This window comes from Paramisgurnus dabryanus, chromosome 9 (genome assembly GCF_030506205.2).
Source record: "Paramisgurnus dabryanus chromosome 9, PD_genome_1.1, whole genome shotgun sequence".
NCBI classification, from domain to species: Eukaryota; Metazoa; Chordata; class Actinopteri; order Cypriniformes; family Cobitidae; genus Paramisgurnus; species Paramisgurnus dabryanus.
Genome location: NC_133345.1, coordinates 31,584,964 through 31,599,326, shown reverse-complemented (window position 1 = coordinate 31,599,326; position 14,363 = coordinate 31,584,964). Strand labels below are relative to the sequence as shown.

Genomic DNA, 14,363 nt, shown 5'->3' with positions numbered 1-14,363 from the left:
ACTTCAGAAGTAAATTATAAATAGTTTCAGGGGTTTTTTTTTTTTTAAAGAAAAAACAGATATCTTGCACAGGTTGTACGACAACTGATTTTAACAGGGTAAACACGATGGATTTTTACAAAAGAAAATTGATCACACAATGAGATACAAAGCGGTCGGGCTCCGCCCTTTGTGGCACTACCAAAAATCCAATCTCGGCTCTTCTACCTATTTATTTATGCATTAGCGCCATGTGCCCCGCGATATGACACAAGAGAAAAGCGTTTTAATGCCACGGTTTAAACTATAGCGCCCCCCTCAGGCCTGGAGAAAATGTTAATTATGTAAAAGATGTGTTTTATAAAAAGTAAATCACAAAAACGACTCTTGCTGTGTTTTCAAAGACAAGGTCAAATATAGTTTATAATATATATTAAATATATATTTAATTAAAAATTATACATTTATCCAGGAAGGTTTTTTGAATTTGTATAGGTTTTACTTGGAATTTTGCATGGAATCAGATTTATAAAATATTTTATATATAATCATATTTAATTATATATGCTACCATTATAGATTTAATAAGTTTAAAAATGTTTTCAACACTGTTTATATATCTGGGCCCTCTTAAGAGTCTCTAAGGAAAATGTTTTGGGTTTAAATGTGAATATAAATGTATAAGTATAATTGATTTGCTTTATTAAACTTTAAATTAGTGTAAACGTTAAACTGTGTCAGTACAGCAATACACACTGTAAAAAAATGTAGCATTTTTGTCAAATCAACAAAATTTAAAGTAACCATTTTAACTACATTTTATAAGTTATGTCAACTTATCACAGGTCAATATTTGAAATAGTAGATTGCATTTTTTTTTACAGTGCATGTATTTTATAAAAAGACATATTAGGGAAAAAACAGCAACAGGAACATTAAATTTATTTTTGTGGATAGTTTTCTTAAAATATGGAGACTTACATCTGGATAATAAAAGATAAAACATAAAATAATAAAAAAAACATAAATTCCAGTAGTATACAGCTGAAAACACATTCTTTAACTAAAAGCCGAGACCAGCATAAATCTAGTGCTTATGGGGTTGTTGAATATTGAAATAGTTTTATAAGGCAAACATTTCTGGAATGCGTTCATAGTGTTCTTATTCAGTCAGTCTACCAGGATGAAGAACACCAGCTTAAAATAAAATACTGAAACTGCTTTAGGAGATCTCCTTTTAGATCCAGTCTGCCGTGCCGAACTTAACATCTGAGCCGTCGACACAATCAAAGGTGCTTCAACAACAAGTGCATACAGAACAACAGAGGCACAGAAACCTCAGATAGGTTCAACCTTCATAATGACTTTAAAGGGATATCAAATGACTCGATGCTGAGGTTTAACTAACTTCAAGTACAGAAATGTCCTAATTTAAAAAAAAGTAAATATTTTTTAATACAACATACTGTAATTTTAGTAGTCTCTCAGTTAAGCTGCAAACGTTTAATATTATGATCATTTCCAGTTTGCATGTAGAGTTTCTCCTGTGTTTGTTTATAAAATGGTCCTACTAAATAGTTAAAAATAATAATTCACTCAAAAATGGAGACAATGTCTTCTTTTACTTACCTTAATATCAGTCCTGTATGATTTTCTTTCTTCTATGGAACACAATAAGACAACTCCTCTTTTTCATACAATGAAATAACCAGGCGTAAAATGTAGTATAGAGCATACATGTCATGTAGACTCATTTATTGTAAGTCCTGGTCACCGTTTACTTTCACTGTATGGAAAGAGAGCAGAAAAGACCATCTGCTGTGATCTACAGAAGAATGAAAGTCGTACGAGGACATGTTCATTTTTGTGACAGCTATCCCTTTAAGTTTTCTACTGAATTATTATTGTACTGCTAAAAGGCAAAGATTTAGCATCCTGGATTAACATCTATTAATACCCCTTTCCCAACTTCAACAAATGTATAACAAACAGGAAAACATATGTACAGGTAACTCGTAAAACACTAGTTTGAAATGCACGTAACATTTAAAGCATCAGATGCGATTCGGCCAGTGTATCTACAGGAGGACAGCGGCCTCTTTATACAAATGAAATCTTACTGGCCAAAAATGACAAAGTGCTTTACTCTGAGGATCTGTTAGCGTAGTATTAAGGAGACCCTGTTCTACACCCGGGGATGCATGCGGATGACGTGAAGAAACACAGTGCATTCAAACATCTCTGAATGCTTTGGTCCACTACACCAGAAAAAACTGAAGACTACGGGCGGCCGATGAGGAACATTCTTGCGACGGGCGATGAGAAAAGAAATGTATCAGGACAATTGTTCACTGTCAAAAACAAAGTTAACAAGGTCCGTGACTCCAGTAAACTCTTCCTCATCTTCATCCTCATCCTCGTCATCCTGAGCTGTGGCCCTCAGAGGGACCAGGCCATTGTGCCTGGAGGGACCCCGGGGCCCTGCGCTGTTTCTGGCTGTGTGCTTCAACCTGGAGTCCTCAATGATTTTTCCTCGTGTATTATGCTTTCTGTGCCCCAAGCCTTCTTCCTCTTCTTCGTCTGTTTCTATGCGGTTTGATCTCTTGCGTAGAGGTCGCTGGTCTTCATCAGACCCCTCTGTTTCTCCTTCTTCCTCACTGGAGCTTCTCTGCTGTCTCTGTTTAAGCTGTTTGTGTCTCTGTTTGGAGTCGTTCCTCTTAGACCCTCTCCTCTGTCCTCTGTCTCTTCTCTGCAGGGGCTTTGGCTCTGAGTCTTTAGAAAGTATGGACTCTACAAATGGAGGATAAAACAAAATGGGTTTGTGTTTTCGTTTTTGCTGATTGAGGGTAATAATAGTCTGTACTGACCTTCACTGTTGGAGCTGGATAATCGGCGACGGTGAAGAAGAGATGGGTTCTTCTGATTGGACGCTTTTTGTGATCCCTCCGATTCTGAGGTTTCATAGTAGTTGACAAAAGAGTTCTGACGGCGTCGCGGACGTCTTTTGCTTGTGTCCACATCACTCTCGCTGAACTCATTCGATCCTTCTGTTTCTGACAGATGAAAAGATTTGAGGTCACATATGAGCAGCCATTTAAACAAATTCTATATGAATTTTAAAAAACTAACCCATTTCCTCTTCCTCCTCCTCTTCCTCATCTGTGTCTAACACCTCCTCCTCTGAGGAGCCTCTCCGTCTGTTGTAAAGTCTGCGTCTGCTCCTCATGGCTCTTTGGGTGTGTGTGGTTCTGCTGGTTCTTCTGGATCTCGGTTGATTACCAGTGTCACTTTCAGCGCTGCCCCATTCACTGCCCTCACGAGAGCCTACGTCAGCATCATCATCTTCTCCCGAAACCACAAACTCCTCCTCCTCCATACTAGCATTCAAATAATATACATTAATGCAGATATTGACACGTCAGAGCTTGAGAAACTGGTGTAGGACTTATTTCCCTGACTTTACCCAGAACCTATACTAATATATGGGTTAATGTATCACTTACACACACCTGTCACTGAGCTGAAACTCGTCCTCGCTCTCTTCCTCATCCACCGTACTGTCGCTGTCCAAATCGTTAAGTCGCCGGCGTTTCCTCTTGCGTGGTGCGAGGGGCTTCACAGAACGGCGACTTTCACGGCTGACCACGTTCTGCTGTTGACCCGTGACGGTCGACACATGTGTATCACGTCCAGGACCTGCATGAGACGCTGTAAAATATCAACTCAAACCACAATGCAATGAAAGACCCACAAGCCTCATGAGACTCACCTGCTTCATCTTGAAGATCTTCCTCTATCGCTTCATCGATGGCTTCATCAAAGTCATCAAACCTGATTAGCAGTGATGAGAAGATGAGGTTCAAAGAGTCAAACTCTTCATTGTTACTTCTATGAGAGTCTGTGAGAAACACTGATCACCTGTAACTGATAGATTTCCTCGTCCTGGTTGATCGGCGGCCCAGATTCTTAATCTTCTTGGCATCTTTTTTCTTCTCTGTCAAGTCTTCTGCATCACCGTCCTGCCATGACGGAGTGCCACAACATTCAAAATAATAATAAATTCAACTACAGCTGTCTACAAAGCATCTATCCCTTATAATTGATTTAATTTTGATTTAGACATAGCATTGAGTAACACAGTATAATAAAATGTACCATGGCATACATTTATATTTGTTCATTTAGCACAGTTGCAAAACATGAAACAATCCCAAACTTAAAAATGTGTAGTATAGGTATAGTCTATAGTATAATCTAGTGTCAATAGTATGGTATGGTATAGTATGGTATAGTATAGTATAGTCTATAGTATAATCTAGTGTCAATAGTATAGTATAGTATAGAATGGTATAGTATTGTATAGTATAGTATAGTATAATATAGTGTAAATAGTATAGTATAGTCTATAGTAAAGTCTAGTGCTCATAGCATAGTGAAGTATATAGTATAATCTAGTATTTATAGTATAGTATAGTCTATAGTATAATCTAGTGTCAAAAGTATATTATGGTATAGCATAGTAAGGTATAATCTAGTGTTTATAGTATAGTATAGTATAGTCTATAATAAAATCTAGTGTTCATAGTATAGTAAAGTATATAGTATAATCTAGTATTTATAGTATAGTATAGTCTATAGTATAATCCAGTGTCAATAGTATAGTATAGTATGGTATAGTCTATAGTATAATATAGTGTTTAAAGTTTAGTATAGTATTAGTATATAGTATAATCTAGTGTCAATAGTATGGTATAGTATAGGAAAGTATATAGTATAATCTAGTATTTATAGTATAGTATATTCTAAAGTATAATCTAGTGTCAAAAGTATAGTATGGTATGGTATAGTAAAGTATAATCTAGTGTTTATAGTATAGTATAGTCTATAGTAAAATCTAGTGTTCATAGTATAGTAAAGTATATAGTATAATCTAGTATTTATAGTATAGAATAGTCTATAGTATAATCTAGTGTCAATAGTATAGTATAGTATGGTAGTCTACAGTATAATATAGGGGTGGTTTCCCGGAAAGGGATTATCTTAAACCAGGACTAGCCCTCAGTTTAATTAGAAAATTAAACTAGTTTTAACAAATATGATTTAACATTATTTGTGTGCATTTTGAGGGAAAACAAAGAGCACTGATGTATTTTAAGATATGTTAGTTCAAGTTGTCTTCAGTTTGGAGAGCTCTTAAATTTATTTTAGTCTAGGACTAGTCTAATCCCTGTCCGGGAAACCACCCCATAGTGTTCAAAGTTTAGTATAGTCTATAGTATAATCTGGTGTCAATAGTATAATATTGGATAGTAGGCTATGGTATAGTATAGTATTGAACCATATTGTATAGTCTACATGCAGTGGTTCTCAAAATTTTTCAATTCTGCCCCCATTGTTCACAACAATATTTAAAGCCCCCACTCTCTCAATTTCTGCCAAATTAAATATACTACAGCTTGGCATGACTATACTATGTAGATTTGTTACAAAAATAACCAAACAATAAGAAATATCTAGGTTTTTGGTTGTTTTTATAACCTATTATTTGTCCTAATTTGAATCGTCTTGAGGCCCCCCGTGGGCCCCGGCCCCCTGGTTGAGATACACTGGTCTACAGTATAGCACAGTACAGCACCATACAAGACAGTACAGTACAGTCTATAGTATAATCTAGTCTACAGTATAGTATATTCTAGTATAGTATAGTATGGTACAGTATAGTCGCAGCTGCAGACTTACTGGATTTGGTATAATGTTCTCCACGCTGATGCCCACATACACTAAGCGTTCACGCCTGAGAGAAATAAATAGACAAATCCAAGACATCACATCACGGTATTTATATGATCTATGTGATCGCCATGAAGGGGAGATGTTGTGTGTGTGTGTGTGTGTATACCTGCGTTCAGCTCTCTCTTTCTTCTTCAGAGCAGTGTCCAGATTCTGAAGCTGTTCCTCTAACCTCTCACAGAGAAGCTTCTGTGAATGACAAGAACATAAGTTAATGTACAGAGTCTACATACATAGTGTTTTATTTACACTCGAATAGTAATAGATTAACTCTTTACATGCTGGCAGGGAGGACAGAACCATTCTCCATCAGGAATGATCATAAGAAGAGGTCTCAGACAGGCTGTGTGATAACCACTGTCACACATGTCACACAGAAGAATCTGTCACACAAACACACAGATGGAGAAGATATCAGACAATACAAAAAGCTGTGCTTGACCTTTGGGATATATGTGTATTCATTATTTTTAATCAGATATATTATCTCCCTTTAACTCACCAGTTCTGGGTGGTTGGCAAGACCACAATGTTTACAAGCATCTTCGGGCGGAAGCTCATTTGATCCATCCGAATCGGTCTCTGTCTTATCATCTCCTCTCTCCGATTTGTTGTCCTCATCATTTGTAGCTTTGTCATCACCCGCATCCTCGTCCTCCGGCAGAGCTTCTTTGGATTTGCAGTTTTTAGAACGAATTTTCGACCAACGGGTCCGCCTGTGTCGCCGCTTGGCCTGAATGAGTCAAACATCTATGTGAATAAAAACTTTCACATTATGTGTTTAGATATAAAAATATATTTATAAGTTACCTTTAGAGACTTGGTCTGTCTTTCAACGTCCACTTTTTTGGGCTGTACTTTGGCCTCTTCATCTTTCATATGCTCGTCTTCATCTTGAGCCGTAGAGGAGGCTGTAAGTTTCCTGTCTTGTTTCCGATCCTGGATATGTGCCACCTTGGGGCTGGGCTTGCAGATTCTTGGAGATCTTCGTAGGGACCGTCGATTGCCGGTTTCTGACTCAACCTCCTTGTGCTGGAGTTCAGGAGTACGTCTGTGAAGCGGGATCTTAATCTTCAGACGAATCCCTTCCTTCTGAAGTTCTGAAGATACCTCTTCATCATCATAGTGTCCATGCGTTTCACCTTTTACCTTTTTGGAAGAGGACTCTTCAACCTCTTCTCCTCTGTGTAGCTTGGATTTGCTCTTTTCTAAGCTCCTCTTTCTTGGGCTTTTCAAACCCTTGTCTTTACTTTCATTCTCAGTTGTTTTATCAGTTTTTCTTCTGTCTGAGTTGCTACTCTTTATTTTGATAGCTTTCTCATTTTTGTTTTCCTCCACACTTTCCTTCACATCTTCAACTGTAGGAGATTCATGCTCAACAAGGTCTGATGCCTTACCAGACGTCTTGCTAACATCTTCAGAAGGTAATTCATCTGGGACACTACAAGAAACTGCACCGTTGTCTGTTTTAATCACAGATTTCCCAACAAGGACAGACTGTCTGACACCATCAGCATCTCCAGCCCCAGGCTTCAAGATCATTCCATTTCCATGAAGACCATTTCTGTCCGTTGCTTTATCGTTTTCAGTCAATGGCCTCTTTAGCTCGAGGGGACCCTTGATCACTCCAACACCGACGTATTGTTCTCGTATTGTCTTTTGGTACGTCACGCTGGATGTCTCGTTCCCACAGGATGATGTAATGTTGAGGTCTTGGTGGACACCGGTAGTGGACACCTTCTCAGTGGGGTATTCAATCCTGATGTTCTCCTTCACCGGTAATACGGCAGGGTTGCGAACGATTATACCTCCGGTACTGAGGCTACCATTGGTGTTAAGGTTATTGTTGTTATGATTAACATTGCTGTAGTGATTGCTGATGTCATAACCTTCACTTCTTTTCAACTCTCTTTTCTTCAGGGGGATTTTAGCTTGTTGATCGCTCTTTATAGCTCTGGTCACGTTTTCAAACTTCATCTCTTTACTGTTGTCCTGGGTTGGCTTTTCGTGTGCGATGGAAGATGGAGGCATGACAACGGATATGGCATTCCAAGCTCTGGGAGAATCCTTCACCTCTTCTTTGACAAGGACTTTAATCGTGCTGACTCTGTTGTCTATAACTGGGATTGGCTCTGATTTGGGCTTGGATATTACAGTTTCTTTTAATTCAACTTCATCTTTTACCTCTCGGTCTGGTTTAACAGCATCGGGTGATGTTTCTCGTTTAACGCTTTCCGGTTTTAACCCAATTACTCTAGAATGGTTGATGCTGTTAGTTAAGTCCATTTGTCCTGATGCACAGTTTTTCAGGTCTTCAGCTTCACCTTAAAATATATAATCACATGATTAATAATCATTTCTGATGATACCAAAACTATTTGTGACCTGCCAGCTTAAGTAATTTTTGATTCTACATAAAATCATCATACATAACATAAAAACATTCTGTGAAAATATAAAACAGTTTAGCTCCTAGTTTATAAGCGACATAAGCACATATGTGGATAGACTAAATTTAGGGCAGGGCTAGTCAACTGACGGCCCGCGGGCCAAATGCGGCCCTCCAATCATCTTTAACAGGCCCGCCGGTCATCTTTGTCTGATTTAAAATCAGCGGCCTTTCCACTGTACATGACAAATGACAGCCGATATAACGGAAGGAGGAAGGACTTGAGTCCTTTAAAAATGATTGATTACGGTACTGATAAGTAAATTATTAAGTGTAAATATATTCATAGATTAAAGGCTATTGCGCTGGAATTAGTTTCTCTCCCATGTTGACATGGATTTACAATTAAACTAAAATTTCATTACGACTGCCACTAGGGGGCGAACTCCGACAGTTGTGTCCAAATGTAGTATACAATGGAAAGGCGGTTTAGCCAATATTAATATTTCTTTAAAATTTAAAAAAAGAAAAGATGAAGTGCAATTTAAGTTATTAGGAGAAGACTGGCTACATGTTGTGAATGCTTAAAATGTAACAATTTTTAAAAGTTATAAACAAAAGAAGTTTAAGAGATTCTGCATCACAGTAAGTGCTATGCAAAAATACATTGTTGAACTATTAACATTTGGCTCTTGCAATGTTAAACTGGAATTGTTTTTAAAATATTAAAAAAGAAAATATGAGATTTCAGAAATTTAAAGGCAAAATACTGGATTTAAGGAGTGAAAGTAAAAGTAAGAAAATATAAAAGGTAAAAATTGAGGTAAAAGTTTGGCCCGTGTAATATATACAATTTTAAAATCTGGCCCTCGAAGAGGAGTAGTTGAGGACCCCTGACTTAGGGCATTACTGATTGAGTACTAGTCTAAATATCATGCATCTTATACTGTATAGTGACTTTTGAGTTTTACCTTTAAAATCATCTCTCTCTGTTTTTGGGCTGGTTTGACCATCTAGCCCCTCTTGGTTGACAGATGAGTCAATCTTGGCTTTCAGCTGTTCAAGTGTGTCTGCAAGATCATTTCTTGTCCTGTTTAAACAAAACGGATTACTCAATATGACATTTATTAATAATAAGCCTTAGCAAGTGAGCTATAACTGTTACACTATGAGTAAACAAACTGTTCTGTAGCTGTTCTGATACAGCAGTGGTGTTCTGGTATAATTCCAACAGAACTTACATAATAATAAACATCTGGCTTGAAAGCACTACAATTTGATTTAGATTAAAGCATCTGCCAAATGAATAAAATGTTTTATGATTTTAAACTCATTTTAATAAGTGTGGGTCAAATATACTTAAAAGTAAATCATCTCTGTTTATACCACAGTCTGATCTTTCGTCACCTTGCAATGCATCTCCAGGAGGACCCATCCGAGTCATCTTGTTCTTCAGCGTAAACACGCACGTTCTGATCTTGATCTAACTGAAACCAGTATAAAAGGCCTTCCTTGTCTCTACCAATGGGCTGCAGACGCATCTTGTCTGGGTCTTCCTCATTAACTAATGTCTTAAACTTGAGATTGTCATCAAACTGGCATTCACACAAGTACTGTTAATGAAATAAAACAAAGTTGAAATTGAATTTAGGTCATTACTGTGTACAAACACCATATCTCATCCGTTCAATACTTTGTACAACTAAAATGATACTTTATTAGCATATATAACAATCACTTGTACTTGTAATCAGAGTGTTTATGTACATCAAATTATTTGGTTAAGTTAGGGAAATACTGACCTTTAAAATCTCAGTCTTAGACTCAACAGTCATTTCAGCATAGCTTTTTCTCTCCAGCTCCCAAGCCCAGGTACTGTTAAATTCCTGGCACACCTGCACCAACACAATTTCATCAAATGGATGTATTTGCATGTACTTTTGCAATCATGCGATATAGAAATAAAACGCTCACCTTCATAAGATACTTCTCCCATCTGTCCGGTGTGACACTCTTGCCAATTTTACGCAGTAGTTTGACATGAAGCTCAATCAAAGGTGGAGGAACTAAAAAAACAACAACATTATTATCATATTTAAAAGACAAACTGTTTTACTTTTTCCTCTTTACTAACATACTAAAGTTTACAAACAGCCAAAACTGGGACCTATAACAAAACTGGGAACCTGTGATGATGGAGAGCTTAGCACAACAAAACATAAATAAGTGTAACAACATGGGGAATGTTTAAAACTTATAAGTACAACATATGTTGTACTTATATGTACAACAATTATGTTATGAACTGCGAGCTACGTCATACCACGGAAACCAATGGTAATAATTCGTCAATGACGTTTTTCTATGCTCCAAAACAACAACATGAATCTGGACACGAGAGACAACGGTCCACTTTTATACAGCTTTATAATGCTTTTATATTATTTGTACGATATTAAACATTACCGAGTCGTTTTAAATGGAGCAGTGCGTAAACAACAGAGCGTAAATAAATCTCTGTAGCTGACTGTTTATATTACTACGTCGTTACAATGTAGCATCAGAAGTTTGACAGCGGCCTGCGCACGCGCAGTGCGCGGCTACAGCCTCGTCCGCGTTAATAATAACGTGAATGTAAATTTCTCATGCAATAACGAAGCGTCTCATCGTGTAATTATGTTTAGTGCTACGACGACAGCATTAGCATCATGTATGTTGTATACAAAGATTAATCGTTCATGTTTCACGCGTAGGACAGAAAACAACACCTGACTGTTTAAACTCATTGCTGAAAAAATACCCACACCAGAAAGCCCGAGGGAAATTATTCAATCCTAATAAATCACCATTACACAAGCTGTTTATCTACACACAGACAACAAGGATCCGAAACTGAAACAAACTTTAACTGGTCATATCTATGATGAGCTGATGGGGAGCCTGTCTCAATAAAAACAAACCCCAGGTCTTCCTATGATGTCTCACCCACTGATGTGTCCTGTAAGTACCGCTCCAGTTGAGGGAACGTCAGCTCGGGAAGATCCAGAGCAGACCCGTAGCGCTCCAGGAAAGAGCAAAGCACCGCAAAACCAGGACCGGGAGCTGCTGGGAGACCCGCTGTAGTGCTCGAAGCAGCCATCTTTCCTGGGGATGACGAACTGTGCTCCGCTTAGACCAAAAACTGCCCACAATACACCGCGACAACCCACCCAGAGCATCATCTAGGGGGCATGTGATGTGCGTGGAGCAGCACAATACCACCCACCACGCTTTACTTCTTCTTCATCATCATCATCTTCATCATTATATCACGTTTGTTATTTGTTATATTTTTTTATTAATAATCACTGATGCTTCACAAGCAGAAGCTCGTGAAATGGTGAAGACAAAAAAAATCTGTTCGTTTGTAAAAGGGAACAAATACATAAATAATAAATGTATAAATAAATAAATAAATAAATAACGAATGCATATATAAACACAAAAAATGGATTTGAAAATAAAATTACACACTAAAATATAATTATCAGCCTGCGTATACCTATATTGACCGCATTGCAAATTTATGCTGTGAGATGGGGACCATCTGACTGACTCCAGCTGTGATGACGCCACTGACCGGCGGCCTATCAGAGCGGCTTACGCTGGAGCGCACGCTGATTGGACCCCTGCCAGTGACGTTGGTGGTGGGTGTGTATCGGTGTCACCTGCTGCCATATTTGTTGACACTAAAGTGGAACGCAAGCGAGATAAATTTGCAGGCAAGAATATTATAAAAGATATGAATTTGTAATGCATGGGTTTACTGTATTTACAGCTACTTTTACAATACAAAGCATTTGTTGTATGAATTACACACACGTGCTAAAGTTATTTTAAGTATAAATGGGTTTTTGAGCTGGGTTTATTCAGTAGGTCGTAATATGAGTGGTTCTGTTACTAAATGATTACCATATTCATGAATCATGCTATTTACATTTTACCCTGTGGGTATTTTAAACACAGAATTAATATGGTCATGTTTAGTTAGTGATATTAACCTTTATTTTAAGTCAGGAGAGAAAATAAAGTATGTTAGGAGGAATAGCTATTACTAAAATGTACCTGATGCATGTAAAACTTTTCCTTATGTAAACCTCTTTAACAGGACAGCTGGTCATCATGTCATCTCCAGAAATCGCTTCCTTATCCTGGGGCCACATGAAGATCAAAGGTTGTTCCACTTCCTATAAAGACTGTAAAGTTTGGCCGGGTGGCAGTCGAGCCTGGGACTGGCATGAAACTGGCACTGATGTAAGATGACCACCAGTTTAAAGTTCATGACTTTAAAATGATCTGCATGTCATCTTCACTGAAATGTCTTGGTGATGAAATGTGATAATTGTGATGTGATCTCTTACCATGCAACTTTTTGGTTTGGTCAGTACCTAAACATAATTTGTCTGGATGATCTTGGCACCTACACCCAGATAAGGTTGCACAATTCCAGGTATTTTCAAGGCTGGAAACTTTCAATGGAAATATATGGGAATTAAAAGGAATATATGAGAATTAATGGGAATTTATGGGAATTAAAAAAATTGCAGAGTTGCCCTATAACAGAGAACTTAAAGGGCCATTTAATCGATAGAAACATTAATGTTTATTGAAAGTGGATCATGTTTTTAGTTGAAATGTAAGATAAATTTTGAATTTTGTGCCTGTTTGACCGAGAAAAGACAGAATGTGACTTTAGGGCACATTTGTATGAAAAACTACAACTCCCACAATGCACAACTCTGCAAGCTACTCCCGTTAATCGGAACACGGCTCAGATATGCTATTGTGTACATAAATGCCACGTTAGTAAAACAAAGAAAATAGCCGCCACTGTGTCTGACAGACACCAATCATGACTTTCTTTAAGTCAATCGTCACTATCTGCTGTGTGTTTACCATCATACCAATACCAAGATTTTTTTTGTTGTCATCAGAAAAAAAGACATTCATACAGGTTTAGAACAACATGAGGATGAGTAAATGATGATAGAATTTTCATTTTAAAGTTAACTATCCCATTAAATGTTGTTAAAATATCTTGCACACTGCTTACTAAATGGCCATTGAGACCACACACCCTGCGTGTACTTTATTTTTTTCACAACATGCACAGGTAATTTCTTCAAAATGTCCATCTTTGCATGTATTCACGTAAATTAAATACATTTGTTTAAAACATCCTTGTGCTGTGTTCATATTAAAATGATTTCCGAAGGATTTTTGATCAAATAAATCCAGGCTTAATGAGCGCAAGTATCAGGATTCTTCAAAATTTGTATTACCTTGCATGCATGTCTGCTTATGACCAAACTAAATGTTTATTTATGATATTGTTTATATAAATTTCCAAATAATTCCCGTAAAATTTCCAATTTGGAATATTTCCAAAATTCCCCAGATTAAGTTCCCATGGAAAGTTTCCGGAAATGTACCGAAAAAAGTATTGGAGGACTTGCTGCTTGTTCTTCACTGTCTGGTCTAAATCAAATTTGATAAAGACACAAGCATGATTTACAGAACACATTTCAAGCATTTAAGCATAAACCTTCTTATCCCAAGATCTTTAAGGTCAACAGAAACATAAATTCAGTCATGTCTGCCCAAACTGGTTGTATTTTAGTTTCAATAAACATGATTTGAGGTCTGTCTAAAGCCCAGTTGCGCTCTTCTCAGCATCATCCTGGTGTCCAGCCAGCTGATCTGGATGAGGTTCTTAGAAAAGGTGTACAGACGCTGGTTATAGGCAGAGGAATGAGCGAAGCTTTACAGGTACTAGCATTGTTCTGTATAGATCTTTACTTCAATGCTTCATGTCCAAGTCAAACGTAAGTGAATGTCCTATGTGTTTGTGTCGCAGGTGCCTCCTTCCACCCTTGAATATGTGAAGAAACAGGGTGTGGACGTCCGGGTGTTCCAGACTGAGCAGGCTGTTAAAGAATATAATGCTTTGGTGGGACAGGGGGCTAAAGTTGGTGGGGTTTTTCACTCCACATGCTGATGATGTCATTAACACAAACTTCTTATTCAAGTGCCTAAACAATTTAGATGATCTGCGTTTACATATTAAAATGAGCATAGATGCAATTTAAAGTACATCATTTTGTTTGATGGAAAATATATTTTTTGCTTTATAATCATTAAAGCATTCAGTCTCAGTTTTTAGTGT

The 14,363-nt window shown here is 37.5% G+C and overlaps 2 protein-coding genes across 4 annotated transcripts; one reads left to right on the top strand and one right to left on the bottom strand.

The window, feature by feature from the left end:
• Nucleotides 1–904: 904 nt before the first annotated feature.
• rsf1a (remodeling and spacing factor 1a) lies at nt 905–11,443 on the bottom strand. 3 transcript variants are annotated; one of them, XM_073815791.1, is made up of 16 exons: nt 11,144–11,443; nt 10,133–10,224; nt 9,961–10,053; nt 9,566–9,771; nt 9,130–9,248; nt 6,580–8,093; nt 6,272–6,502; nt 6,048–6,152; nt 5,879–5,958; nt 5,719–5,773; nt 3,898–3,998; nt 3,749–3,810; nt 3,483–3,675; nt 3,109–3,356; nt 2,847–3,026; nt 905–2,769 (listed from the first exon to the last, which is right to left on the bottom strand). In XM_073815791.1, the coding sequence occupies exons 1-16, from the start codon at nt 11,295–11,297 to the stop codon at nt 2,315–2,317; spliced, it is 3,888 nt and encodes a 1,295-aa protein (XP_073671892.1). In that variant the 5' UTR covers nt 11,298–11,443; the 3' UTR covers nt 905–2,314. The 3 variants fall into 3 exon arrangements, with proteins under 3 accessions (XP_073671892.1, XP_065113906.1, XP_065113907.1); XM_065257834.2 differs by having other exon boundaries at nt 2,847–3,032; nt 11,144–11,442; XM_065257835.2 differs by having other exon boundaries at nt 2,847–3,032; nt 3,489–3,675; nt 11,144–11,441.
• A 351-nt stretch (nt 11,444–11,794) lies between these two features.
• aamdc (adipogenesis associated, Mth938 domain containing) lies at nt 11,795–14,339 on the top strand. The gene is made up of 4 exons (XM_065257838.2): nt 11,795–11,919; nt 12,306–12,451; nt 13,871–13,966; nt 14,055–14,339. The coding sequence occupies exons 2-4, from the start codon at nt 12,320–12,322 to the stop codon at nt 14,193–14,195; spliced, it is 369 nt and encodes a 122-aa protein (XP_065113910.1). The 5' UTR covers nt 11,795–11,919; nt 12,306–12,319; the 3' UTR covers nt 14,196–14,339.
• The last annotated feature ends 24 nt before the right edge of the window (nt 14,340–14,363 follow it).